The following is a 26,597-nucleotide window of genomic DNA, read 5'->3' on the forward strand; positions in this document are numbered from 1 at the left end:
CGACTTTGTAGACTTTTTTACATGTAATTAAACAATGTAATATGAACAACAATGCGAACATATGTACAGCTATAGAGCTGGTAAGTCCTGCCCCTTCCGCTAACCCCACTGGACCTCTAGGTTGAAAAATCGTCTATGTAAGTGAATGTGAGAAAATAATTATTTTCTGGTCCCGTTTGAATTTTGTCATGAATGTGAACATATGTTGTCCGTGAATTTTTAATATAATTTTTCATGTGAAGAATGCTACAATTTAGCGGGTAGAAGTTTGATACGGTTAGACTTTGTGTGAGAGCACTTTGTGAACTACAACTCTTCGCTGCTTTCGACGCGTTTGATATACGTCACCACCACTAGCACAAGGACCCCGCTATACATGGCTGTGTCTTTGGTGCACTTCACCGCCTTCTTTCAGGTAGAGGACAAAAGCTGTAGCACTAGTTGTTTCTGTGCCGTTGTGAAGCTGCTGTGCACGTTAACAATGTCCCTCCGTTTACTGCTTTACCCTGTAGAAAACACGCAAGCCACTGTGTATCCAAACCACAACAAGCTATGAACCACCTACGATCTAACCATAGGATTGATATTCTAGCCACCTCCTGTTTTAACAGATCTCCCTGCGTGATGATGGCAGCATTCTGAAGTCCTCCTGTGAGTGCGCGGTGGGGGACGTTAAATGCAGTCATTCTGCAGCGTTTGCCATTTTTGCCATGCGGGAGGTCAGCGTGACTGACATGGAGTGCCGCTGGAGGAAACCTGCCGCCGCTAAAGTAATGAGGCCAGTGTCTTGGGACTCAATATGGGATGACATGGCTGTTGTCGCCAGAGCCAGAGCCCCAGCATCAGGCTCTCCCCACTGTGCCTCAGCTGGTGAGGAAGCACAAGGATCGGGGGCTAGAGGCAGTCCTTGCCTCCTTGGTGCTTTCTGAGGATCAATGCCTGGCCATCCTAACAGCCACCGTGGGGGAACGGGCAAATCCCCAGTGGCAGCAGCACAGGCAGGGCCGGTTGACCGCCAGTAATTTTGGTGCTGTGCCACTTTGTGACTCAATCTATAGCGATTACACTTAGTATATTTTTCTATGTTATAAACACTACTTATTGACTTAGCAGATAAAGTCTGTGTTCTGTAAGATTATGCGACTAATTGTATTTTAAATACAAACATTATTTTTTCATTCGGAAAGAAACACAGCATAAGGTCATAAGTACAGTAAACCTCATTTTTTGAAATGGTACAAATATCCAGGGTACTGCAAGCAGGACACACAGGAACATATGGAGCTGAGGATAGAAGAACATAACATAACATAAGCTCATGTGATGAACATTAAATCTCAAGCTACATGTTACATTTTTGGTGTGTAAACGTTCCTGAGAGGTCTGGATGGTGTAAGTAATTAATTAACAAAATATATGCACAAGGCACCACGCTACATCCCTCATATTGTGTGCAATGTGATCAACGTGGGGTGGTGTATTGTGGATACTTTCTGTGACTGAGATATGTGGACATGTTCATGGTTAAGTTCCCAGTTGGTCACTGTTAAATTTAAAATACTGCTGTGTATGATGACACTGCTAACTGCGAACTGTAATGCAGTATAGTTAATAAAACACATGACCTGAAAATGACTGTGGACCAGTCCTGTTTGGGGGTCTTTGGCAGTTCCTGCAAAACAGATAAAGGGGACAAAACAGAACATGATGTATTTAATGTCAGAGGAAAGAAAGACTAAATCACTTTTAAAAAATGATAATTATAAAGACTGATTCACACATGGTAACAGTAACAGTGATTGGTCTGACTCACCCCCAATGAAAGAATGTCATGCATGGCTGATGGTCCCTTCGACTCTCCCTGATCTCTCTGATTTTGGTTTTTCATTTTGATTGCATGATTACATAAGATTACAAGAGGGTACTTTCCTTAACAATTATATCACCAGTTACATTTCACCTCAAAGAATATACATTTTATCATTACCTTTTGCTCACTAGTGCTACCTTTTCTCACTAACTTCATTACTCTGAAACCAAATCACCTTAACAAAGTTAGATTAAAAGTATGCCATCATGTGCACCTATTAAAACCTTTTTGAATTTTGTGAATTGCTGCACATCTCTGCGCATTGCTGCACAGATCATTCTGTGCATATCTCATTGTTGCCAGGAGGACTTGGTTGAGGGGTTTTATTGAAATTATAATAATTCAAGCAGCACCTTTTTTATTGTGCTAGTGCTATGAGGCTAACCTGCTAATGTTTCAGGAGCTTCTAGCAGAGTGGTGAGTAAGTCAACTTTGATAGATTCACATACCTGATCCGTTTTATCCAGCGATTCCTAGTTTTTACATCAGATGGGAATCTGAAGAAAGAAAGAACAGCCCATTTGGTTTGAATGGTGACATTTGGGTACAAAACACACAGGCATCTCGATCTGTCTCCATAGATTATCGCAGCATTAGCACCGTGATTTGACAAGTGGAGGGAAAATGTGTTATGGGGTGATGTCACTTAGGCGACATGTAGTCTTTTAAAACGGATCATGCTAAAATCGGGCTAAAATCAGGTAATCTGAAACAGCAGCTGTATATTTCTGCTTCTAAATCTAAATCATGCTTGTGATACTTTTCCCTACATGAACTTGCATCAATAGGCAACAATCTCTGCGGGAATCTGCTTTCCACAAATTGGACAGGAGTCCTAAGGGCCAAGCGGTTATCAAAAGGTATACAATTAAACAAATCTGAACCTGAAAATACTACAGTGGTATATAAAAATAGGTAATAATTTAAAAAAGTGTAATTTGTCTGGAATGCAGCTTTAATTTTACCCAGAAACATGATTTATGGCTTAACACACAAAAAAGATCTGATTCTGTTCTTCTGTCTGGTCTACTTCCTTTTCAGATTCATCTTTCTTTGAAAATAACCTCACCCCCGATCGGGCTCAAAATCGGGTTTAAAATCTTCAAGTGTGTGGCCAAAGTCTGACCAGGTGTGTGAGCCGGCACCCCCCTGTAGAGCCATGGGAGCCCTGGTGGAGTATGAGGGTATGGAGAAGGACCCTGCCCACCATCCCACCGCTGAGGGTGAGCTGAAGTTGGATATTAGAACTGCAATTCTTTGCAAAGTTTAAAGAAGGTAGTCGCCTTTTTTCTCCCAACACCGTTGATCCCACCCAGCTCAGAATTTTCTGTCTGACTCTGTCATTACTGATCTCGCCTATTTCAGAATCCCCTGTGTATTTGTCGTCACTGGTCCTGCCCAACTGTGAATTACTGTTATCTGCAGAGCACCCACTGAGCCTCCCTCTCCCTCCTCCTCTTCACAATCCAGCCAGCTCTTCAGGCCTGACTCTGCTGGTTCCCTACAGTCCCTCGACATCTATTACCCCAGTCAAGTGTGTGGACCCACTCGGGTCCTCCGGTCGCCAGCACCATCTAGGCAAGAGGTTCCCATTGCTCCGCATTCAGCTTCTGGGCTATTCACTCCACCTCTGCCAGTCGAACCCTCAGCTTCATCCGGAACCGTCTTCCTTCCGCCTCCTCCCTTGTGGAACCTAAAACTTTATAGCATTGTACTCTTAAAAGTTATAACCACAAATATGTATGTATTATAATGCATTAAGAGTAAACACAGGCTTCATAGAAAGTGTTACCCAATTTTTTTTTTTTTTTTTTTTTTACATTTTTCTAGCACAAACACTATTTCATAACTACAACTGCTTGAATCTGCAGCTACGAGTCTCGAACATAGTTTTTCGCTAGCAAATGCAAGTGTCAAACACTCACTTTTGCACCACATATCTATGTAAAATGTGGGAGTAAATTGATTTATGCATCTGTAGAGGGAGGCACTATTCAGAGATCTTTTTGGCCAATCAGAAGAGCTAGTTTTGGCTGTTGGTGTCCAAAAAAGTAGGGGGAAAAAAACTCCAGGTAGCATCTATTTCCGGTCCCACGGTTAACATGGCACCAGGCACAGACACAGCGGCTTTACGCTCTCCTGTTCGGTGCTTTTCGTTTGGGTTTTTTCTTTCTTTGTTTACTAGTAATTGTTACAATTAGTCATGTGAACCACAGCTACAGTCGGTTAGATATTTAGGCCGTACGCATCGACTTACGCCAAAACAGCAACCCTTGAACTTGATGTACAACGTGATGATCACAACGGCCTGGCCAACTGCGTTCGTCATTACGTTGTGCATCAAGTTCAAGTGTTACTCATTTGGCACAAGTCGATGCATTCTGCCGTCTGCCAGAAGCTAGTTATTTTAGTCGATAAAGTTTTAAATATTATGGATATTTTTCTTACACAAACTTCTTCACTTCAGAAGGCATTTATTAACCCCTGCAGAGCCGTGTTGAGCACTTTAATCATGAATAGATGCGCTTAGATGGACTTCCAAAGTCATCTAGCCATTCACTCCCATTATCAAGCTTGGAAGAGCCAGGAATTTTTTTTTATGACGATTGTATCCGCCTGAAAGAATGTCATATACTCCTAGGATGGCTTCAGGGTGAGCAAATCATGGGCTAATTTTCATTTTTTCCATCTTGGAAAGTGAGATTGTGCTCAGCCTCGAAAAACTTGCTGATGGTTTCCTTGTAATGTTTGAACTAATTTATGCACTACACCACAGCTATACAATGAGAATGACCAACAATTTTTAACTCATTCAGTAGATTTTACTTGGTCTGAAAGATGGTAAACTGTAACCAAAGTTGCAGACTCTCGAGAATGACTTGATGGTTCATGTGTAGAAATTAATCTGAAGAGAGGTGTGGCTTCACTGAAGGTATTTCCCAGTTCAAAATGCTTTCCTTCTGTGAATAATGCTTTAATTGCTGCACTACTCAGGTGGCTTAAACTGCACAGCCTGCAAGGGATGGGTGGATCGATCTTAAATTGAAGTATCGGCCCTTTTTATTCAGATTTTTAAAAATGATATTAGAATACTAAAATACTAGTATTAGACCGTATAGAAATGCTTCTTTAAATTGGAACGTCAATGGGAACTAATTCTTCTTCAGCTGTGTCTCTGCTTATGAGTTTATGACTGCATGCCGCTCGCTCACAATCAGTGTTGCCAACTTAGCGTGAACAAAGAAAATCATGAACAAACCTTCCCATCTCAGCAAACTAGCAAAAAAAAAAGTTGATCAGTCAAAGAAGAAACAATCTAAAGGGACATTCTCTTATTCCAACATTCTCTTATTCCTTCACAAAAACAAAAGATTTCATCTTAAATGTAAGGACGTTTTCACACCTGAAAGTCTGCATAAAGGTCCGAACCAAAATTCATGTTTTGATACATTTGATCCATTCGGTAAGTTTTCGTTTGGTTTCACATTGCAATTATGCAAGCGCACTAAAGAACTTAACATGACATATACTTGCGTCCTGTCGTCATCATCTATGTGGGCTGCATCTTGACATTAATTGGTTTGTAAACGGACGTGTGTCAGACGTCAGCGTGTTGTCAATTCCGGCGGCTAACTTTGACAACAATGAATGAACAGACACATATCGTTATTATTACAGCATTACTACCTGCAGCACCAACTATACTCGAGGCTAGTTCAAATTCGCCAAATGAACGTCCTCATTGTGCAAACATTTTATTGTTGCCGGCAGGAAAAGAGGAGAAGACTGCAAGCAATCCTGTGGGAACCACCAGAACTTCCTGTAAATGCTCTTAAAGTCCGAACCATACAGAAAATGCTTTCACACTAGAAACAAACCAAACCTTTGTTCAGTTTGATCCGGACCGAGACTAACTCTTTTCGTCTGACCAAATTTCATCTGTTTGGTCCGGGGGAGGTTTCACACCTGTAATTTTTATTCGGATCAAACTGAAAAGACAGAAAATCCAAACCATACAAAGTAAGTGTGAAAGGGCCCTAAGATTCAACCTTAAGTTCGGCTTATTTGCCATTTAAATAAAACTTTTTCTTTCAAAAGTAAAAGAGTTTAGAATGTGTTCAAAATGAACTGTCTTCCAAAAATTAACTATTTACTTCAATCAATCCCAGTAGAAATTCTACTGCATTATTTCAAACAGTTTGATAAGATAACCAAGTCATTTATTTGGAATGGGAAGCGCCCCCGGTTAAATATGAGCAAATTGCAACAGCCGGTTGATAGAGGGGGGTTGGGTCTTCCTAAACTTATATTTTATTATTACGCCATCAGTTTAAGACATCTGGCTCACTGGTCCCTTCCACCTGAGAGGGCCCCCCGCTTGGTTTAATGTTGAACAAGCCATTCTGCTACCGCTGCCACCACTACAATGCTTATTGACTAAATTACCTCAAACAGTAAAGTCTCATCCCATAATATCACATCTCAAGATAGTTTGGAAGAAAATAGCAAAAATATTTAAGTTTAACCCCTTTTTGAATACAGCTTCAAGTATCTGAATGAATCCCAAATTATGCATTGGGAAATCAACCTTTCTGTGGAAGGATTGGTTAGCAAATGGTATTTTGAAGTTAGGTGATGTTTATGAGAATAACATTTTGAAATCGTTTAACCAGTTAACCCAAGCATTTGGACTTAATAAAACGCAGTTTTTGAGATACAGCTGAGACACTTATGTGGGACTTTTGGTTCTAGTAGTCAAGGTCCACCAGAAGATAATATTTTATCTTCTGGTGGAAAATATGCAAAAATTGTAAAGTAATGTTGAGGAATTTGGGAGTACGACTTATACAGTTTAAAATATTGAATCGTTTTTATTGGAACCCGAGCAGGTTATTTAGGTTTGGCCTGAAGGACTCGGCCAAATGCTGGCAACGTGAGAGAGAGGACGGAGACCTGATACATGCTCTGTGGTCCTGTTCTAAAATACAAGAATTTTGGTCTAAGGTCCATAACTATATTCAAGAGGTGTCAGAGCATTGCTTTCCATTTTGTCCAGATTTATATGTCCTTGGAGACCCATCTTTTTTAAGCCCGGCTGTAGAGACAACTGAATGGATTCAAATAAGTATTATAATTGGGAGACAAATTATAATGAGAAGCTGGCGGCTGCCAGGTCCGCCATCTTTTCAAGAATGGGTTACAGAATTAGGCAAAGTTTGCGCTCATGAAGGAATGGCATACAGATTACTTGATAAAAATGAGGTCTATAGGATAAAGTGGGGCAGATATCTGACATTTATTGAGGGTATAGGATGATGATGGGGAGACACAATATAAGCTTTAATGTATCCGGTGAATAACTCTTTGACATTGCTATTTTAATTTAAGTATTACATTTTCTTTATGTATTTTTATTATTTACATATATTTGCTTTTTTTTTGGAAAATAGGTTTGTGTGGCACGTTATATTTTTGTCATATATATATATAGTAGTAAATGTTGCAGTTTATTTAATATTAATAATAATGGCTTTCAGAGAAGACAGCTGTCTGTACCCTCACCAGTAGGGTAGAAAAAACAAAGGCCTGTGTTCAAAAGCACAAAAATGCAAGTGTTAAAGCAATGTTTTAAAGTTTATAAAAGTAAATAAACATTTATTAATTACTTACAGTCAGGGGATTGCAGTGGGTTATGTTAAGTCCTTTCACTCTTCAGCACAGACTTGTGTTCTGTGTGGGATCTAGTTATAACGTGAACTGGTTTTAGCTTCCACTGAATTTCCACAGTGGTTAAATATGCATCAGCAAATCAAGCCAGTGACTAAAAGATCAACTTCACATTGTTTCTCTTAGCAGGATGAAAATAATCTTATTTAAACAGTGATTAAATTATATATAGAAACCGATAAAAGAACGCTCCCTTTCCAATCACCCAAGCGGTCAAACACACAGCGCGAGTTTATCTGGACACTTGCCAAAACTCGTTATGAAATCAATGACGCTGTTACACTGCACAATGAAGCTCCTACTGTATTTACATCGTGAAAGTACAGAAATTGCATTGCAATTATGAATCTCTTCATTCACGCGATCAACAGTTTGTCACTTGCTCAGTGCTCATCACAGGCAGCCAAACACAGCAGTGGGTGTTTAGACTGAAGTCTCACAGCAGACACGCCCCTTCAAACAAAGCGTTCAAATCGGAGGCTAAAATTACGGTAGGAAAAATGCCTTTTATTTCTAAATTATGAAATGTTTGAATAATCCAGTAAAATAATCCAGTTCATGACCCCTTAAAGGTTTTCATATTGATTTGGCATCCACACCGTTGGCATGTAAAGGATTGTTTCTGTTGTGAACTCTCATGTGTTTTGTAAGGTTTCCTTTCTGAGTGAAACTTGTTCCACACTGTTGGCAGGTGTAAGGCTTCTCTCCAGTGTGAACTCTCAAATGGTAAATTAGGTTTCCTTTTTGCCTGAAACTCATTCCACAGTGTTTGCAGGTGTAAGGGCTCTCTCCAGTGTGAATTCTCATGTGGTTTTTAAGGTTTCCTTTTTGCCTGAAACTATTTCCACACTGAGAGCAGGTGAAAGGCTTCTCTCCAGTGTGAATTCTCATATGGACGTTAAGGGTTCCTTGTTGACTGAAAATTACTCCACACTCTTGGCAGGGGTAAAGCTTCCTTCCAGTGTGAACTCTCATGTGGACTTCAAGGTTTCCCTGCTTTCTGAAACTTAGTCCACACAGTTGGCAGGTGAAATTACCTATAGTCCCTGTCTTCCGAGCCCTTTTTTTAGAGGAAGTTGTTTCAGTCTGTGAGCAATTCAAAGACTTTTCTTCAGTTATGAAATCATGATGTGTCTTGTACTGATCTTTCCCTTCCATTTCATTCAGATCTTGACTCTCCTCTTTCAATGGCATCAGGTCTGAGGGAAAAAAAGACAAGTTAATCCCCGTTTAAAGCCACAAAGCACAAACATTTAGACTCATACAACATTACAACTAATAACTAATAACATTTAGGTCCTATACACCAGTGCCAAACTCTTCTTGGGAGAGTTGCATTTGCACCACCAATATGAACTCAGAAGTGACATATGCCTTCACAAAAGTCCTGCCTCTCTGGTTGTTCTGTGGGACTTTTAATTTTGACGGGGTGGCAGACTTTTATATTGACAGAACTGAGAATGCCAGAGCCTGAGCACTCACCACTACCGTCCGTCTTCCTTAGTTTACAATCTGTTTAACAGTTCTATCTTAATACATTATAATGCACATGTGGTTGATGACTTGGTGGAATAGCGGAAATGAGAAAACTTCATGACACTGGAAAATCTGCATTTACGTGCATTTTAAGAGAATGGTGCGGGCGCACCCGTAAGGATTTACTCTCAGTCGTTTTTATTGTCACTAAAGCCGGGTGCACACTGTGCGATTTATAATAGTCCTTTACGATTGTTGCTTTTCAGACTGTATCAGGACTCGACATTAAAGGGGTCATATAATGGTACATGCACTTTTACAAGTTGATTGTACTGAAATGTGTGTTGGCAGTGCCTGTACACAACCATCATGAAATGATAAAAATCCATCCAGTGTTTCTTTTTTTAATGTCCTTATATGTTTTCCCCTCAAATCAAGCCGTTCGACCTAGTGACATCACACGGTCGGACGCCCCTCCCACGATTGTTGATTGACAGCAGTGTTTCAACACAGGCCCGCCCTCGTTTGTGAGCGAGCTGTCTGTCATCATAGTCCGCGCATCATTGTTGATACTCACTGGAGCACTGTCTATATGAGCAGAATGGCTTCTAAGCGATTGTGGTGTTCTGTTCTTGGGTGTAATTACAAACACAGCATCATTTTGATGTTCCTAAATCCGAACAGCTGAAGACGCAGTGGCTGAGGTTTGTTTTCGAAGGGAATATTCCCCACGATCAACATCAATGCTTTCATGTTTGCGCAAATCATTTCACACCAGACTGCTTTACAAACGAGGATCAGTATAAAGCTGGTTTTGCTAAGAAGCTGTTCCTGAAAAAAGGATCAGTACCAACTATTCGTGTTCCTGCTGAACCTCCAGAAGAACTGAAGTGAGTGTAACGTTTTATTAATCTTTATATTAATCTTTATATTAATCTTTGCAAATCACTTGCTGCACACTTCACGATGAATGCAGCTAAGGTTTACATTCAGGGTACATTACGGCATGTTTTCTATGTACGACGTTCTCAATATAATTCATAATCCCACGTTTATAATGAACAACGCGTTATGGTTATTGTGTTAGAAACGGTGTACACACAGAACAGAGGGACAGGGTGAGCAAAGCTCATTATCATTTAAAGACACATGCACTTAAACGACGTGCTGAAAACAGAGCTGTTTTTGACCAGGTAAAATGAGTGTTTTCTTACAATACTAATGAGAATTTTTAATTAAAGTATATTACAAACTTTTAATTTACACCCTGAAGAATCATATTAGCTTGTACAAAAATGGCATTATATGACCCCTTTAATGCTTGTACACTTGCCCGGGACAAGTCAATTTTTTGAAGGGACAAGTAAAAGAGAATTTTTTAATTTCAAGTAGCTTAGAAGTAGATTAGAACGTCAATAACAACAACAAAAAACCTAGGGAATCACTAAAACGAGAGAATGATTCTGATTTTATTTTTTATTTAAGTTGCGATTGATGAACAATAAATGTATTACTGGCGATAACATGGTTGCGCTGTTGAGGCTCATGCAGCCTCTCGAGGAGAAATCTACACTCAGTTAACAACATACTGCCTATAAAAAATCTAAATGTGGAGCTTTTATATTTTTAACATATGTTAAGCCACCTCAATACTTTTTCCTGAATACCATCACAATTGAAAATGTGACATTAATTTCCTACAACAGTTTAATAAACAGTGTAGCTGATGCTGGTAGGTCAGCTGTAATTATGACATATTGACATATTGTTGATTTCAGGGGTTAATGTTTATTTTTTTACTTTATAATTTAAGGGTGTATTCACACCTGCCTTGTTTGGTTCGACTGAATCGAACTCAAGTTCGTTTCCCCCCTTGGTGTGGATCTTTTGGGCAGGTGTGAATACAGCAATCGCACACGGGTGCGGACCAAACAACCGAACCGAGAACCAGCTTAAGAGGTGGTCTTGGTACGGTTCCAAATGAACTCTGGTACGGTTTGTTTTTCAATTGCAGAAAGCACAGCCCCTTTGAGTTAACAGGTTTCCGTAGTCGGAGTTGCATTATGTGAAAGTGTTGCGTTTACTACATTTGCAAAAATTAGTCGTGGTTTGACCTGGAGCTCCGAAGAGACAAGCTGCCTGATTTACATTTAACAAGTCTTTACATTCATTTAAGACTTTATTTGACTGCTCTTATGAGGATACTTAACAAAACGGACATTTTAGCATAATGGTGTGTGTTAACTTATTGTTCATTCAAGCGCGAAAGAGAATTCGATTCCGGCGCACTGTCTGTGCACCTGATACTGTAGCGCGTCTTTCTGCACGTCGTGTGTGCATCAGGACATTCACAGACATAGTGTTCTCTTTTGTCTTAAATGGTTTAAAAGCATTTGCATGAATAGGACCGTGATCATATAATGTAATGATCGTTTAAGAATGATAGGTATAGATGACATTGTGTCATATGATGCTCATTAGTTTCTTCATATTGCGTTTGCAGAGAACACCACCAAATCAGTAAAAGAACAAATATTGCATTACGAAATATCTTCATGCTGACTCTGTTTTTGCACTTCCTGCTTGAGAATTCCTGTCCAATGAATGGACGACCTTAGCACATGTGTGGTTTTGTTTACAAATTGTGGTTCACTTGCAAAAAGAGCAGTGTGAAAGCGAACCGTACCAAACAAAAACAAAAAAAATCAACATTGTATTTGGTCCGGACCAAAGCAAGTAAACTATCGGACTTTCCTGCTGTGAATACACCCTAAATGTGTATTTCTGTGGGTGTGCCAATTTCATAATTTTGTTGGCTGATTTATTTCACCTGGACATGTTAGTATCATTGAATGGTGAGACGTGAATTCCGATACACATGTTAGTGCTCCAGACCATTCTACTGCTGGTTACCAGGCAAACACGGTAAAAGTGTTAATATTTTGTATATCATGTTTGGTTTTGTGTATTGTGTGTAAAATTATGGGTTTTTTTCTTTTTGTGTCAAGTTTTCACGGTCTCAGATCAATAAATAAAAAATGGACATCAGTACTTTGGAAGCATGGACTGTTTAATAACCAGCAAGTAGTTACAAACAGTTCAAATTAAGTCACTTACATTTTAGATGCAATATTGTCTGTTTTTGTTCTATTTCAGCAGCGAAAATAGTTCCAAACAAAAATCACAGCAGAACTATATAACAGCTCACAGAAACACTCGTGTTTTCATTACTGAATGATTCAGCATTTTGAATGAATCAGTTGAGTCACTGACCCATTCATAAACATCTGTCTCATTTTTTAAATGAATCAGCCGTTTGAACGAATGAATCAATGACTCACTCATTAACCAGTAGGTGGTTAATATAACTCATCAACCACCTACTGGCAGTTTAGTGTTATATTTAAAAGTAGCATCATTCTTTCCGTTTCTTATTTATATATTTAAAACAATTTCATAAAATTATTTAATGCTATTGTAATTTTTCAGTGTAAATGATTTGATCAGCCCAACCTAGGGTAACAGCCCTATAGTGTCTTAATATTATAAATAATTGAATTTATTGATCAGATTTAGGAATTTAAAATGAAAGATGAAGCATGCATTTACTAAGATTGGGGGAGGGGATGCCCTCTAAAGGTGCAGATATTACAATATGCAGATTTAAATATGTATTTAAATATATAACTTGATTGAATACTGATGAGAATATTGCCTCAGAATTAATTATATTTAACAAAAAAAAAAAATCAGACAAGCAACTTTTTTTACTCAGACAAGTGAATGACAGATTTATTTTTGTCCGAAGGGCAAGCACGTTGAAAAGGCTTAATGTCGAGCCCTGCTGTACGATCACGATCATCGCTAAGTCATTTCACACTGTAAGATCTCAGTTGTGCTCATGTACTTTTTTATTATTATTTTTTTATTATTTTACGTGGCATTGTAACGCTGTTCTTCTGTTATACCCTGTTTTAGGGGTGGCCTATATGGCAAAAAAAATCACGATTTTTTCAGGAAAATAACAAGTCATGATTTTATCACGATTCTTTTCATGTTGTTATTACAATTTTGCAAGTGACTGAGCAGTACAGCCACACTTATGCCCCTATTTAAAAACTAAGCCTTGCAAGATAACAAAATATAACAGAAAAAAGACAGACAGACCATGTAGTGGGCGAAGATAAAAATCTTTATTTCATCATTGATCATATTATATTTACATTCTATAGTTTGTCTCCATTTTTAAACTGTGACGTTGATTGAGGACTCCATGAGTGTGTAATGAGAGCCTGTCCAATGTACTGACATTGATGTGGTGTGAAACTTGTCACGTGTGTGTGGATGTCCTGATGTTTCTCCAGTATGAAATGAATATAGTGTGTTTGTCTTCATTATGGATGATTGGTGTGGAATCAAATGGAATGTGTTTTGTATGCTTTAACACATGTAACAACGATGACTGTAAAGAGAGTTACAGATCAATTTGCTGTTGATTATCTTTGTAACTGGTTGTTTCTGCCCTGATCTAATGTGTATGTTCTTATTTAATCAGATTGGGAGTCATTTGTCTGAACCCAGGCCTTCAAATAGTGACCAGTGCACCGACCGCAACAGTGACCATTCATCCACAGCTTCTAACACGATGGAGAACCATTCTCAGGTTAGATCTCTTGCACCTAAAACCTTGTCACATGGACTGATGGCAAAAGCACTAACCAAACTGAGACAACCATTGGTTGCCCATATCAACACCAATCATTGAACTCAACACAGCACAGCCAATCATCCCTACATGACCTTTACACTGTTTTGACTTGTACTTCATGGAACCACATTAGTGTCACGGGTCTTTTGAGTATTCAAACATTGTAGTTTTCAGTTTACTAAGTTTATTCTGTCCTCTCTTTACAAACATGTTTAGTTTTTTATTTTTATCTTTGTTATTAAAAATAAGAACAAAGCTGCACATTACAAATACAAAACATACTATACAAATTAAATAAACAGTGCTTTATTTTTTAGCCAGAGAAGGCGTATATAACAGCACCATTCAAATACGAAATTTAATAAACATGTAAAACATAAAATGATACATAGACTTAAAAATTATACATTGATTCCTATTTAAGCTACTTTAGGTTTTCAGTGAAGATCAGTGAGTGATTTTCTCAATTGTCAATTTCTTGTTGTTAATTAAGGACTAGCGCAACTTTTGTTTGCTGCCACTTTAAGAGCTCACAGAGGATGGATAAAGATATTCCAACTGTCTACTTTCACTTTAGCCAGAACAGACTGTTTATGTATTTTTTTGTGTTCTCGACAGTTTAAGCCCAACAAGACGCAACAGATAACTTAGCTCAGTACTCACGCGCCGCAAGCTTCTAGAGTGTATGCGCTTTGTGTGTACGCCCTCAGAACAGCATGTGAATTAAATGTTATGCAACATTATGCTATGCAATTATTTACGCATGTATGCAAATTATACACGTTCATGACTGCGAATAACTGCAGTGTCACGTGAGCGTAACTTTACCGCTGCATTAACATGTGAAGTTAATGTATTTCGTGTTGTACAGTATGTTGGGACGGAGGTGCCAGAATTGCCTAGAATAGGCTACACTGTAGCACAATATTTTTAAAAGCAGTACATATGTTGAAACGAAACGCAAAATGGACCGGAACCAACATAATCACAAGGAAATCGAACCACAAACGGACACACAAACGAACAGTAATCAGACCACCCCCTGAGGTGGTCTGAGTACGCTTTACTTTTTGGTCCCTTTAGGGGGGTCTGAGATCACTTGGTTTGTTCACATATACATGCTGAACCACTCCGAGAGCATTTGGGAGGGTTCAAACAAACTAGGTGTGAAAACACCTTAAAAGAACCTACTTTTTTTGTCCTCTTCCTCTCTATGGTCCACTTTCACCTTCAACAACATATGTAAGACACGTACAAGCGCTTACTATTAAACAATATTAAAGGATTAGTTCACTTCAGAATTAAAATTTCCTGATCATTTACTCGCCTTCACGTCATCCAAGATGTTCATGTCTTTCTTTCTTCAGTCAAAAAGAAATTAAAGGTCCCATATTGTCAAAAATGGAATTTCCTGGCTTTTTTCATGATAACAGAGGTCTAGGGGCTGTGAAACTACCATATAGGTTTCAAAACAGTCAATCAGACAAATGTACACAGTCTGCATAAAGTAGCAGTGCCTTTTCACAAGCCGTTGTAACTTCCGTATAAATGTGATGTCAGAACTACTCAGTCACCGCCTTCAGTCACCACCCCCACCAATGGTGGGTCACTCAGAAAATAACAGGCCAATCAGAAGAGAGAGCGCTGATCCACTTGTCCAACACGACTGTCGCGTGGTGTCGCGACGCCTCCCCACATTCGTATGTTGATGGGTATTCACCTCTATGGGCGTGGTTTTGACCGAGCGGGAAATATTGCGTATCAGAACAGAGGACCTGCGAGAGACTTCCCCCCCGTCTCCATATGCTCTACTTCTATTGGATAGTCGCGTTCAACGTACTTCATTTGCATAAAGATGGGCATCGGCCAGCTTTTTGATGCGCAGCATTTTTCCAAATGAAACGCCGCCTTCCCGGTATGCTTAGCGGGCGCGTCAAAGTCGCTTGACGTCACCCATAGGAATATAGTGGAGAGCGGCGTGACAGAAGTGTCGCACGGACAAGTGGATGAGCGCCGAGAGGCTCATGAATATTAAATAGACTGGGCAAAATTGACCTGTTCTTGGCAGAGATCCTGAGAAAGGAGAAATATATATTGAGATGGTTTTTGGTGCTTATACCACAAATATATATTCTTAATCCAATCCACTTTATTTCTATAGCACATTTTACAAACACAAAGTTCCCAAAGTGCAGCACAAAAGACTCAGAACATACAAACAATTAATATAAAATAATTAAAACAAAATAAGAACATCAGGTTTAAAAAAATGTATATAAAATATAACAAATAAAAAGAATAAACACCACAAAGGACCACACAACTCACGCGGAGTTAAAAGCCAAAGAATAAAAATGAGTCTTTAGACGAGCCTTAAAACACTCGACTGTAGGGGCAGTTCGGATATGTAGGGGCAGAACATTCCAGAGTTTAGGTCCAACCACAGAAAAAGCCCTGTCCCCCCGAGTTTTAAGCCTTGACTTGGGGACCGCAAGCTGGAGCTGGCCCTCTGACCTCAGTGTCCGCGCTGGCGTATAAATTTGAATGAACTCTGAGATATATGTACGGGCCAGTCCATTCACAGCTTTAAAAACAAACAATAAAACCTTAAAGTCAATCCTAAAACGAACAGGAAGCCAATGCAATGAGGCAAGAATTGGAGTTATAGGAGCACGCTTTTTGGTTCCTGTTAAAAGACGTGCTGCAGAATTTTGGACTAACTGTAAGCGTGAAAGTGCGTTTTAAGGACATCGAAACCTAAAATAAAACTTCAGAAATATGTACAATATGGGACCTTTAAGGTTTTTGAGTAAAACACTCCATATAGTGGACTTCAATGGGGTACAACCAGGGTACAAGGTACAGGGTTTGAAGTAGTGGTCGACCGATATGGGATTTTTAATGGCCGATGCCGATATTGAGAAAGAAATCTGGCCGAATGGCCGATATGAGGCCGATACAATACATGTGAATACAGTAAATGAGAGACAAAGAATATTGGTGAAACTAAATGAACATTTATTGTACATACTATTTATGCAAAATTCTTTTTGCAATAAAAAATATTTACTAAGAAATTAAAATGTAAACAAAAAGGTAAGGTAACACTTCAATAAATAAAGTTTTAGTGCAACTTCTTGTCTGCCTTAATATTTACAGTCATTTTTTCAGTCACATAAATAATTACTGCTGCTTACTGCAGGTTACAAATAACATTTATCATTAATGAACCAATCTAAACAATATTCATAAATTAATGACAAAATAGTATGTGAGATTACATACATTTTATGTACAACATAGTGTAAGAAATTATGTTCTGTTCCCAAAAACTTCAACTCCAATATATATATGTATATCAAAATGTTCCTTCACTTAAGAGTTTAATTATCATATAGAGAAAATTACATTCAATCTCAGTAATAAGTAAATAGTATCACAGAGGGCAACCAACAACCATCTTGATTAAAGGGACTTCAAACAATCTTATCACTTTAACCTTTGACTGTTCTTATTTGAAAGAATAACATAGAACCTTCTGTGGGACACTAGGGACCATGGGGTGTCTCAATTTCATTAACATACAGACCACAGCTGTTGCAAGAAGAGCAACTTCATTTACATTAAGACCAGGATAAAAGGTTTAGGATTGGGTATGTTCGGGGTTCATTCTGACGCCGGTGAACCCAAGGTGCTTTGTGTACTTTGCCACTGCTAAGCTGTAATAAACTTCATTTTTGAGATCTTCGATGTCCACATCATTTTTTCTTACAATAGTGTAAATAAACTATGTGAGATTTATATTTAACTATTTACTTTAAAATAGTTTAAATAGTTCAACCTTTTTTTAAGGTTGTTTTACTTCAAGTCCTATATTTAAATAATAAGGATTTATGTGTTTAGTTTTGCTTGTTTGTTTCTTTAAAACGTTGCAAGCCGTCACATGTATTTGCATGACATACATGAACATATGAAAATGTATACTACACACGATATTACGCCAATCATGGATAAATAAATACAGTAGATAGTGAATAACATTATCAAGGATTTATTTTCAAATGTAATATTACATAGTGTTCTCCTCTCATCCACCTCACACAACCAACTGATCTGTAATGCACGCGACCCAGCTTTTCCGCGCACGCGAGTCCGTTGGAAAACAGCGTCTAGTTTAAATGTAACCCGAGAACAACGCGCGTATCTGAGGAACAGCCAGTCACAGGATTTTTGACTGTTTGTGAGGTAAAATGTTTTCAGTTTTGTTTGAATTTGTTTATATCACATCTGTGACCCCCACTGGAGCTACAGCTGGGCTGTGGATATGACATATTACGTTACTGTTTCAATAGACTCTTCTGCACGCCGGAGTGTTTTTGTGTGTAACACAATGTAGCGTCAGGTTTGAAAGCGAATGGTCATTTACTGTGTCTGTCAGATGTCTGCTTCACTTCTGAGTGCCTTGTCTTACGGTGCTGGGCGGAGCAGAGCGAGTGTATTCAGTTCATTCACGCTCGCTCTGTTCGCGTCAGTGGAAAAAAGCGCTAATGCAGTCACAAACTGTTTTGAAATATATCGGCCAAACGGAAAGATTTATCGGCCGATGCCGATATCTAAACAATTCCAAATATCGGCCGATATATCGGCCTTGGTGATATATCGGTCGACCACTAGTTTGAAGGTCCAAATTGCAGCTTCAAAGGACTCTACATGATTCCAGCTGAAGAATAAGGGTTTTATCTAGCGAAACAATCGGTCATTTAAAAAAAAAAAAAAAAGTAAGAAACATTTATATACTATAACTACAAATGCTCGTCTTGCACTATCGATCTGCCACGAATTACGTAATCACCTTGAATGGTCATGCCGACCTAGTGTTTACAAAGCAAATGTACAGAGACTAAGCCAAACGACATTTATAATAAATAAATAAGTAAAACAACGATGTCGGACGATTTTGAAGTTGGAGGAGAAAATAAGATGGATTTTTTCACCTTACCCTACTTTTTTTAACCAGTTCAGCGCGTTCAGTCTGTGTTCAAAGGCGGTGTTTAAAATCTGCTGCAGTCGATGAACAGTCAGAGAATGTGTCAGCTAGTCGTGTGTCCCCAGCATTAGTCTGCAATCAGTGGCTCAAACCTCCGTTACTAACTCTAAAATGACGTTTTGGAATTAGCAACGGAGGCATGGGATTAGATGCGTAAGAAATTAGTCCTACAAACAAGAGCGTTTTAATGACAAAAACCTTTACAAACGTCTTGAAATACATAATCTGAACAATGTTCCGAGGTGTGGTAACTTGCGGAATAATTGACTTCAGGCCGTTGAATTATTAGAAAAATAATGCACACCCGAGGTGTAACGGCCACTCCGCTTCGCGCCGTGACCGCATTACCACCTCAGGTGTGCATTATTTTTCTAATAATTCAACGGCATGTCGTCAGTTATTCCTTACATAATACGTACGCCAATTAGATAGTTTTAATTTGGAAAGCATTTAGATATGTCAAAGTGTCATCTAAAATGTAAGACCTTTCATAAGTAAAAATAAGACTTTAAGACTTTTTATGGCCTTAAATTTAAAAAATCTAATTTCAGACTTTTAAAGACTTTTTAAGGATCAACGAGGACCCTGAATAAGAAGTGCACGTTAAGTCTTATCCATAAACTCTCTCTCTCCCTTTCATCATCATCAGCATACACAGTGAAGTAAACAAAACACTGGTTAGAACTAACAGTAAACAAATATACACACACCTTTTCAGTGGGTGCTTAATAAACTAGTTAACTTTAGATCCGCAAAACGACTGAATGAGCTGTCAAAGTTTGCTTAAAGATCCATCCTCGAGTAACAACGAGAGTAAATGATGACTGCTATGTTCATTCTTACATCCAACAACAAAACACCTCAATCGCTTTAGATGCTCCTGCTCCGGCGTGGAAACAATGGCGGACTTTTTTTTAGCTCACTCAGGGTGGGTCTAAGCTGTGGCGGGTCAACAGTTTTGAGCGGGGCTTGTGCAAATTTACGTCACATTGCCCTGAATCTGTGGACAGCTTGTTCTGAGACGGTGCTTAAAATTTATGGGGATTAAAAAAAAAAGCACTGGGCAGATTTTTATCATTATAGGGTGGTTGTGTACACACACTGCCAACACACATTTATGTTCAAACGTCATGTAAAAGTGAATTTTGCATAATAGGTGCCCTATAATCAAACAACAAGAGAAAACAAGATAATCATTCACGGCTCTTCACTGAATAAAATTAGTAATTTTAATAAGAATCAATGTATATGTAATTCATACAGTGACGACTATGCAATTTTTTTTTTTTACATTTCATTTATACAATGTCCTATTGATATGTTGTATTTATTTACTCAAAGTTTCAACTCACTGTTCTTTGTTGACAAGAAAAAAGAACTTTGCAATATACTTATGGCAAAGTTAATTATCTTTTTAAGTAGTTTGAAATATGTGTGCAGAGATCAGTGCTGGTCCTAGACTTCTGGGGGTCCTAAATGTACACTGTCAACAAACAACAGTGAGTTGAAAAGTTCAGTTAATAAATTTTAAAAAGCAATTAGAAAAATACAGCATGAAGGATTTTATTACACTGGAAGTCAAACAATCCACCTAAAGTATCTTTATGGCTTAGTGACCTAATGCAATTAGTGTTACTATTAGAAAATATGAGCATTGTTTCTACAATTGTTGCCTTTTGTATTCATGTATATGTACATGCCCTGTATCACTGGTGCTCAATAAAAAATGCTTTACAAAAAAGAAAAATACAGCATAAAAAAAATATGAATGCAATGAACAATTTAGCCTGCTTAAAGGAGAACTCCGGTCAATTTTAACATTGAGCTCATTTTTTTGTACATTTGAAGTGCTGTCAATACAGAGAACAACGACAAAAATCGGTGTTGCCTACACCGTGTTATCCTCTTTTTAAAATTTGCACCCTGTTGACTTCAATGGGGCAAGTTTTAAACCTGCTTTTAGCCTCTGAACATCCTTGATGTGTCATTACAAGTGCACAGCCAATGTGAGTGATTCCTTCAGAGTGAACGCGTGTGAATCTGACTGCAGTAGATGTGAAAGATATGAATACAAATTATGTTTATTCAGCCAGCGCTCATACCTGTATTTACATCCTGTTTTCGGTCGAAGTCCATAGTAATCGATTGCCGAGTTCACGCGCGTGATCATAGGTACTAAACCTATGCGCTTGAACTCGACAATCGATTACTATGGGAAAAAAAATCCACCAGTACCACTGGAATTAAAAACATTATAACAAGCTTACCATTTTGAATAGAGCTAAGGCAAGCAAATAGTTTTGAACACTGGCTGGTTACTTGCTCAATTTATTTTGGATAATTTTTAACACAAAAAGTTACAGACTGCAGCTTTAAATATTATGCACAATTAAATTGCAATTAACATGATATTGCGCTTGATACGATTTGGCTCATTGCAATTATGAAACTGCAAAGGCTGCGATTATTTTTTTATGCGCAGCTTGTTAGTGACGTACGGCTCTGTGATCAGTCATAAATGCTGCTCCATCTGAATGCACTGCGAGTGTACGTCGCTTATTAGAGATGCTCCGATCGATCGGCCGGAGATCGCTATCGGCTGATAATCACATTTTATGACTCGACCGGTACTCACTAAACTTGGCCTATCTCACAAACCGATCACAATTTGATGATGTCAAAATGTGAGGAGGTACATGATGCGTGGGGACTTAAATGATTTGGTGACGCAGCCATGTCATCGCTGGTGTAAAATTACTATGTTTCGAGAAACAATGAAAAAAATTAGCTATTTGCCGTGTATGTTGCAAGAAATCTCACGTGGAGTCCTCCAGAGCGAGAGCGCCTTTCTCAAGATTATGCTTCGCTCGCTCAGTCCACACAGTGCCGCTCGCTCAGAATGCCTTTAGTGACATGCTGGTTAGAAAATGTTAAATAAGTTGGACTGCCCGTGCGCGGCAGAAGTTATTTTCTAGTCGACTAGTAGTTCATTAAAGCCATTAGACTAATCGCATATTTATATTAATTTAATTACTTAAATATACATGGGAGAGAAACCATAATGAGCGTTATCGTAATGTATTGCCTATATTCCGCATCTCAAGCACATGCATAAATGCTTGAGTTCTTGCCACAAAGAACCGGCAAAAGTAATGTTTATGCAGCTTACTACATTTTAATTGTTTTAATTGTTATTGATGCTGACTCGCCAGCATGTAGTGAATGCGCCTATGGAGAGAAATGCACACGTCATACGGATTAGCAGAGAGTAGCCCATTTCTTATCAATTTGAATTGTTTTTTTTTTTTTAAAGTAGAAATTTCAAGCTTTCTAAACATATTTCTCAGGTCTGAGAGGCAAGTAGCTTATACGCTGAATTTCGGTTCATTTATGAGACGCGCTACGGTTCACGCGCCGGTGCCTCCGTGTCCTGATTATATTGTCTGCTATATTTGCTTATTTATTAAATCCAGGCAATTGGTTCATGAAACATTGATTGAAATTAAAATACAATTTATTAAAAACTAAATTCACTTTAAAGAAACAAAACTTAAGTGGTCAAAATCATGTCTGACCCACATCTTACCCATCTCATGCAGTTCCCTTTTCTTATAATCAACAGATGAAATAAAAAAAGAACATTATATTAATGAAACGCATGTTTAAGTTTTTTAAGTTATATTTAAGCGTCACACCGGTCCGCTTTTCTCACATGCGTTATGTAGGGAGGGGTGCGATTTTCGAATAATACCCGGTGATCTAGGAATATTATTTTTGCTTGAAATGCCCATCCCTGCTAATAAGTTGCATCAAACTACTCCAATTTGTTCTTTTAGGAGTTTAAATGTTTTTGATTTTTTTTCCTGCTCAGACTTCCCCATTTAAGGCGATTAAATGTTTATTTTGTCCTCCAAAGTTTACTATTGGACAATGTTTAAATAAACCTTGTGGGCTGCAGCAGACTGCTCCATTTTTGTTGTATTAATCTTTGTCTTATATTAAGTCGTGATCGGGATCGGCCGATCACCATGACAAGAAATCAGTAATTGGTATCGGCTGCCAAAATCCTGATTGGAGCGTCCCTATCGCTTATATGCATCAAATATCTTTCCAAACATGAGAAGCATTTATTTTTATTTTTTTTACAAAAGACAACATTTTTAAAAATCAAAGCGTTTCAATCTGCTGTTTATTCAGCTTCAGCGATAGTATGATGCCCATAGGGATTTTTTTGGAATGACGAGTATTGTCTACTTCTGTGGTGGGGCAAATTTGGAGTGTCTGGCATTCAGATGGAGCAGCATTTACTACTGACCAGTGATCACAGAGCTGTACTTCACCTTTAGCCAAATCGCGTGCGGTTTCACTTCCATTAATTGTGCAGCCTTAATCTATACCTCATATTCAACTATGGAATGGCTTCAGAAAACTTGGAATATAGTGTACGAAAACATTATGGTGCCCCATAATGTTTTTGTGCCTTTTGTGTAGGGGTGGGGAAAAAAAATTCGATTCTTAGATGAATCGCGATTCGGGACGTGGACGATTCTGAATCGATTCACAAATGTCAAAAATCGATTTTCAAAAAAAAAACAAAAAAAAAATCTAATAACGTAACATTGAAGGAACGCAAAAGGCGGAACTCTGAAGCGGACGTGCAGTGCGCGGACAGTCTGTGGCGTGCACATAACAGAGACGCGCACATAACAGACGCATGATGGCTGAGCGCCAAATACGAACGGCACCAGAGAATGTCTTCGTTAAAAGCTAACGTATGGAACATTGGCAATTTCATTGTGATCTATTTAGTATTTTTTTGTATGAGAGCTAATTTCTGTATTGTTTAGTTTTCACATCAATATGCTGTGTAAACCGATCTGATCTGTATGCAATATGTGCAATGCCAGTCACAAAAAGTTACATTTTGACTGTAAGTTACTCTCTGCAGATGTTCATTCACTTTCTTTGCTATTTTTGATTGTGGTATATAGCAAACATTTCAAGTCATAACTCTTTATTATTTAGTTGTGTATAAGTCAAGAGCGACTTTGTATGTTACTAATTATTCAGAATATGCATAAGTCCACAAGCATTATACGTTATGATAGCTTCTGGTACATAATTCTATATTTTTGAACGAAAACTGTTTGTGAATTTGCTACAGCAAAATGTTTTTTTTTTTTGTCTGAAGGTTTATATTGCTCATTGGAAATAACAAGAGGATGTTGGTTAGAAGTCTATTATTCGGAATATGCTGAAGTTTGTATTAATTTACTACAAGTATGCTGCTAGTACAGGCACACATTTATTTTCCTGTTGGTTCTTTGCAATGTTGGGACATATGCTGGCAAATGTAACCTTACAGTTGACTTGCCAAATCACTTCCATTTGTTTTATTAATACAATTAATATAGGAAGTATTGGAAGTAAGTTCGTTATGGGTCATCATAAATACTTTGCTTTAAAAGTACCAAGTAAAAATATTTTTTCAATGTTTTTGATAAAAGGCACTTCCCTGAGAATTGAACTTAATAAATGTGAAAAAGACACTTTAATGTCTCCGTTTGTCATTCTGTATTGCAAAGCAGATGAGAGTAGATCATGATCAGAAACCTGATTAGAAATCATTATGAATAAAATCGAATTGTTTTGAATCGAAAATCTTTTTGAAACGAAAATCGATTTTGAATCGAATCGTGGCCTCAAGAATCGGAATCGAATCGAATCGTGAGATGGTAAAAGATTCCCACCCCTACTTTTGTGTGGTCTAACAATAACATGGAATAGTGTACGCACAACATTGGATTTGGATCGGTCTCGTCTGGCCGATACCTGATCTGGCAAAAAAATGGCAGTATTGGAACAAAACTGATACAGTATCGGATCGGCGCACCCCTAAAAAAATATTACTTATTTCTGTAGAGCTGGACATTTTAATAAGGATCAAATGAGTGAGTTCAGCTTTGAAAATGAAACTAACCTGTTTGTTTCTCAGTATCTTCATGTTTCACACTAAATGTTTTTTCAATCTTCATGTCTTCACTTTCACCTTTAATAAACTCCGTCTTTGTGTGTTCCTCGGTTTCTTCTTGTTTCACACTAAATGTTTCTTCAATCTTCATCTCTTCACTCTCCTCTTTAATAAACTCCATCTTTGTGTGTTCCTCAGTATCTTCTTGTTTCACACTAAATGTTTCTTCAATCTTCATGTCTTCAATCTCCTCTTTAATAAACGCCATCTTTATAATAATGTTACGTGGACCTCAGTTGCTTCACCAGGAGTTTTTCTGTGTGTTTGTCCTGTTTAAAATGAGAATAATTAACAGAAAGAAAAATAAATCCAAACTAAAATCTCTGTGAGCATCTCAATCTGCTCTAGTTCAGCAAACTAGTAAGAGAGACAGTCAGATTTTGTGTGCAATCAGAGCCTGATTACACACAAACAAAACAATTAGCACTACAAATTTATAAAAGAATGCGAATAATAAAGACACTTAATATATTAGGCAGTTTAGTTATTTACTGATTTGTAGAAATAGAGATATAAATAGAAATATAGAGCTTCGAATCACTTAATCATTTTTAAAAAGTATTTGATTCACTGCTCGCCAGAGACCGAATTGAAACGCACCTTTTGTTATTCACGAGTTTTCATTGTTACTTTACTCACACTACGTTAATAAATGTTAGATAAAGCAATGCATTGTTAAACTGAATAATGCCTAAATCAGTAGGCGTCGCTTGAAGACGATTAAACGGTTTATATCGCGTTAAACACCTTAAAACACAAACCTTTCTTCAGCCGAATCACAACAGATGCGGGAGCGCGGCGCCGCCTTAAGACGTCACACTCGGATACCAAATTAAAAGTCCTGTTCACACGCTGCAGGTTACAAAGACAAAAGTGCATTGAAATTTACATCGATTTTATTTTATTTTATTTTATTATAAAAGATGACAAAATTCAGAGCTGAATATATTGGTAAAATACATTTAATAACCCAATGCTAAGTTAATAATACGTGACTTGACTTTACACAGAGTTAAGACTGAGTTGTTATTGTTTAAAAAAACCTTGAAACTAAAACTATTAAAACTATTGTTGTTGATTGAAATACAACTGAAGTACTAAAATCACTTACTGTAATAAAATAAAGATAAACTATAGAAATATTTTTTAAAAACGAATAAAAATGACATCAGCACATAAAAAAATTACTAAATTAAACGTAATTTAAAATGAAAACTGAAAATATAAAAAAGCTAATTCATAATATTAATAAAACTATAATAGTATATAAATAACACTAAAATATCACTGCTTTTACAGTACTTATTAATCTATGTTAATTAAATATGTACTTTTTTTATAAACATTAGTTAATTTATTGTAAACAAACATGAATTAACAATGAACAATAGTATATATTTTAGTGTTGTCAGATTAATCATGATTAATGACATCTAACAAAAGTTTGTAAATATATAATATATGTGTGCTTGGATGGATGGATGGATGGATGGAGATATATATATATATATATATATATATATATTATATTATATTATATATTATATATATATTATATATATATATATATATATATATATATGTGTGTGTGTGTGTGGGTGTTTCTGCAACTACGGGCACTTTTGACTATCCCAATTTTAAAAAAAATCAACCTCTATGAATTTATATTTTAACCATCACAGTCTGTAATACATATACAAATGTACACAAAATAGAATGTAGTCGTTAAGATTTTAAT

General features: G+C 37.5%; 2 protein-coding genes across 3 annotated transcripts in view; both read right to left on the reverse strand.

Moving 5' to 3' along the window:
* LOC307157382 (uncharacterized protein) overlaps positions 1-26,597 on the reverse strand; it is a 388,998-nt gene that overhangs the window by 307,237 nt on the left and 55,164 nt on the right. The window lies entirely within an intron of this gene.
* LOC307157401 (uncharacterized protein) lies at positions 6,810-25,688 on the reverse strand. Of its 2 annotated transcripts, none has more exons than XM_079869327.1 (3): positions 25,621-25,688; positions 24,809-25,128; positions 6,810-8,796 (listed from the first exon to the last, which is right to left on the reverse strand). In XM_079869327.1, exons 2-3 carry the CDS (start codon positions 25,065-25,067, stop codon positions 8,174-8,176), a joined length of 882 nt encoding a protein of 293 aa, XP_079725453.1. In that variant the 5' UTR covers positions 25,068-25,128; positions 25,621-25,688; the 3' UTR covers positions 6,810-8,173. The 2 variants fall into 2 exon arrangements, with proteins under 2 accessions (XP_079725453.1, XP_079725454.1); XM_079869328.1 differs by having other exon boundaries at positions 25,460-25,677.

The sequence above is a fragment of the Squalius cephalus genome (assembly GCF_949319135.1).
Source record: "Squalius cephalus genome assembly, chromosome: 4".
Lineage (NCBI taxonomy): Eukaryota > Metazoa > Chordata > Actinopteri > Cypriniformes > Leuciscidae > Squalius > Squalius cephalus.

Excerpts from the sequence above, each read along its gene's own strand:
- LOC307157401 (XM_079869327.1), bottom strand. The coding sequence starts at position 25,067 with ATGGCGTTTATTAAAGAGGAGATTGAAGACATGAAGATTGAAGAAACA. Across the intron at positions 8,797-24,808 it reads AGATACTGAGAAACAAACAG|ACCTGATGCCATTGAAAGAG; the intron begins GTTAGTTTCATT and ends TTTTTCCCTCAG.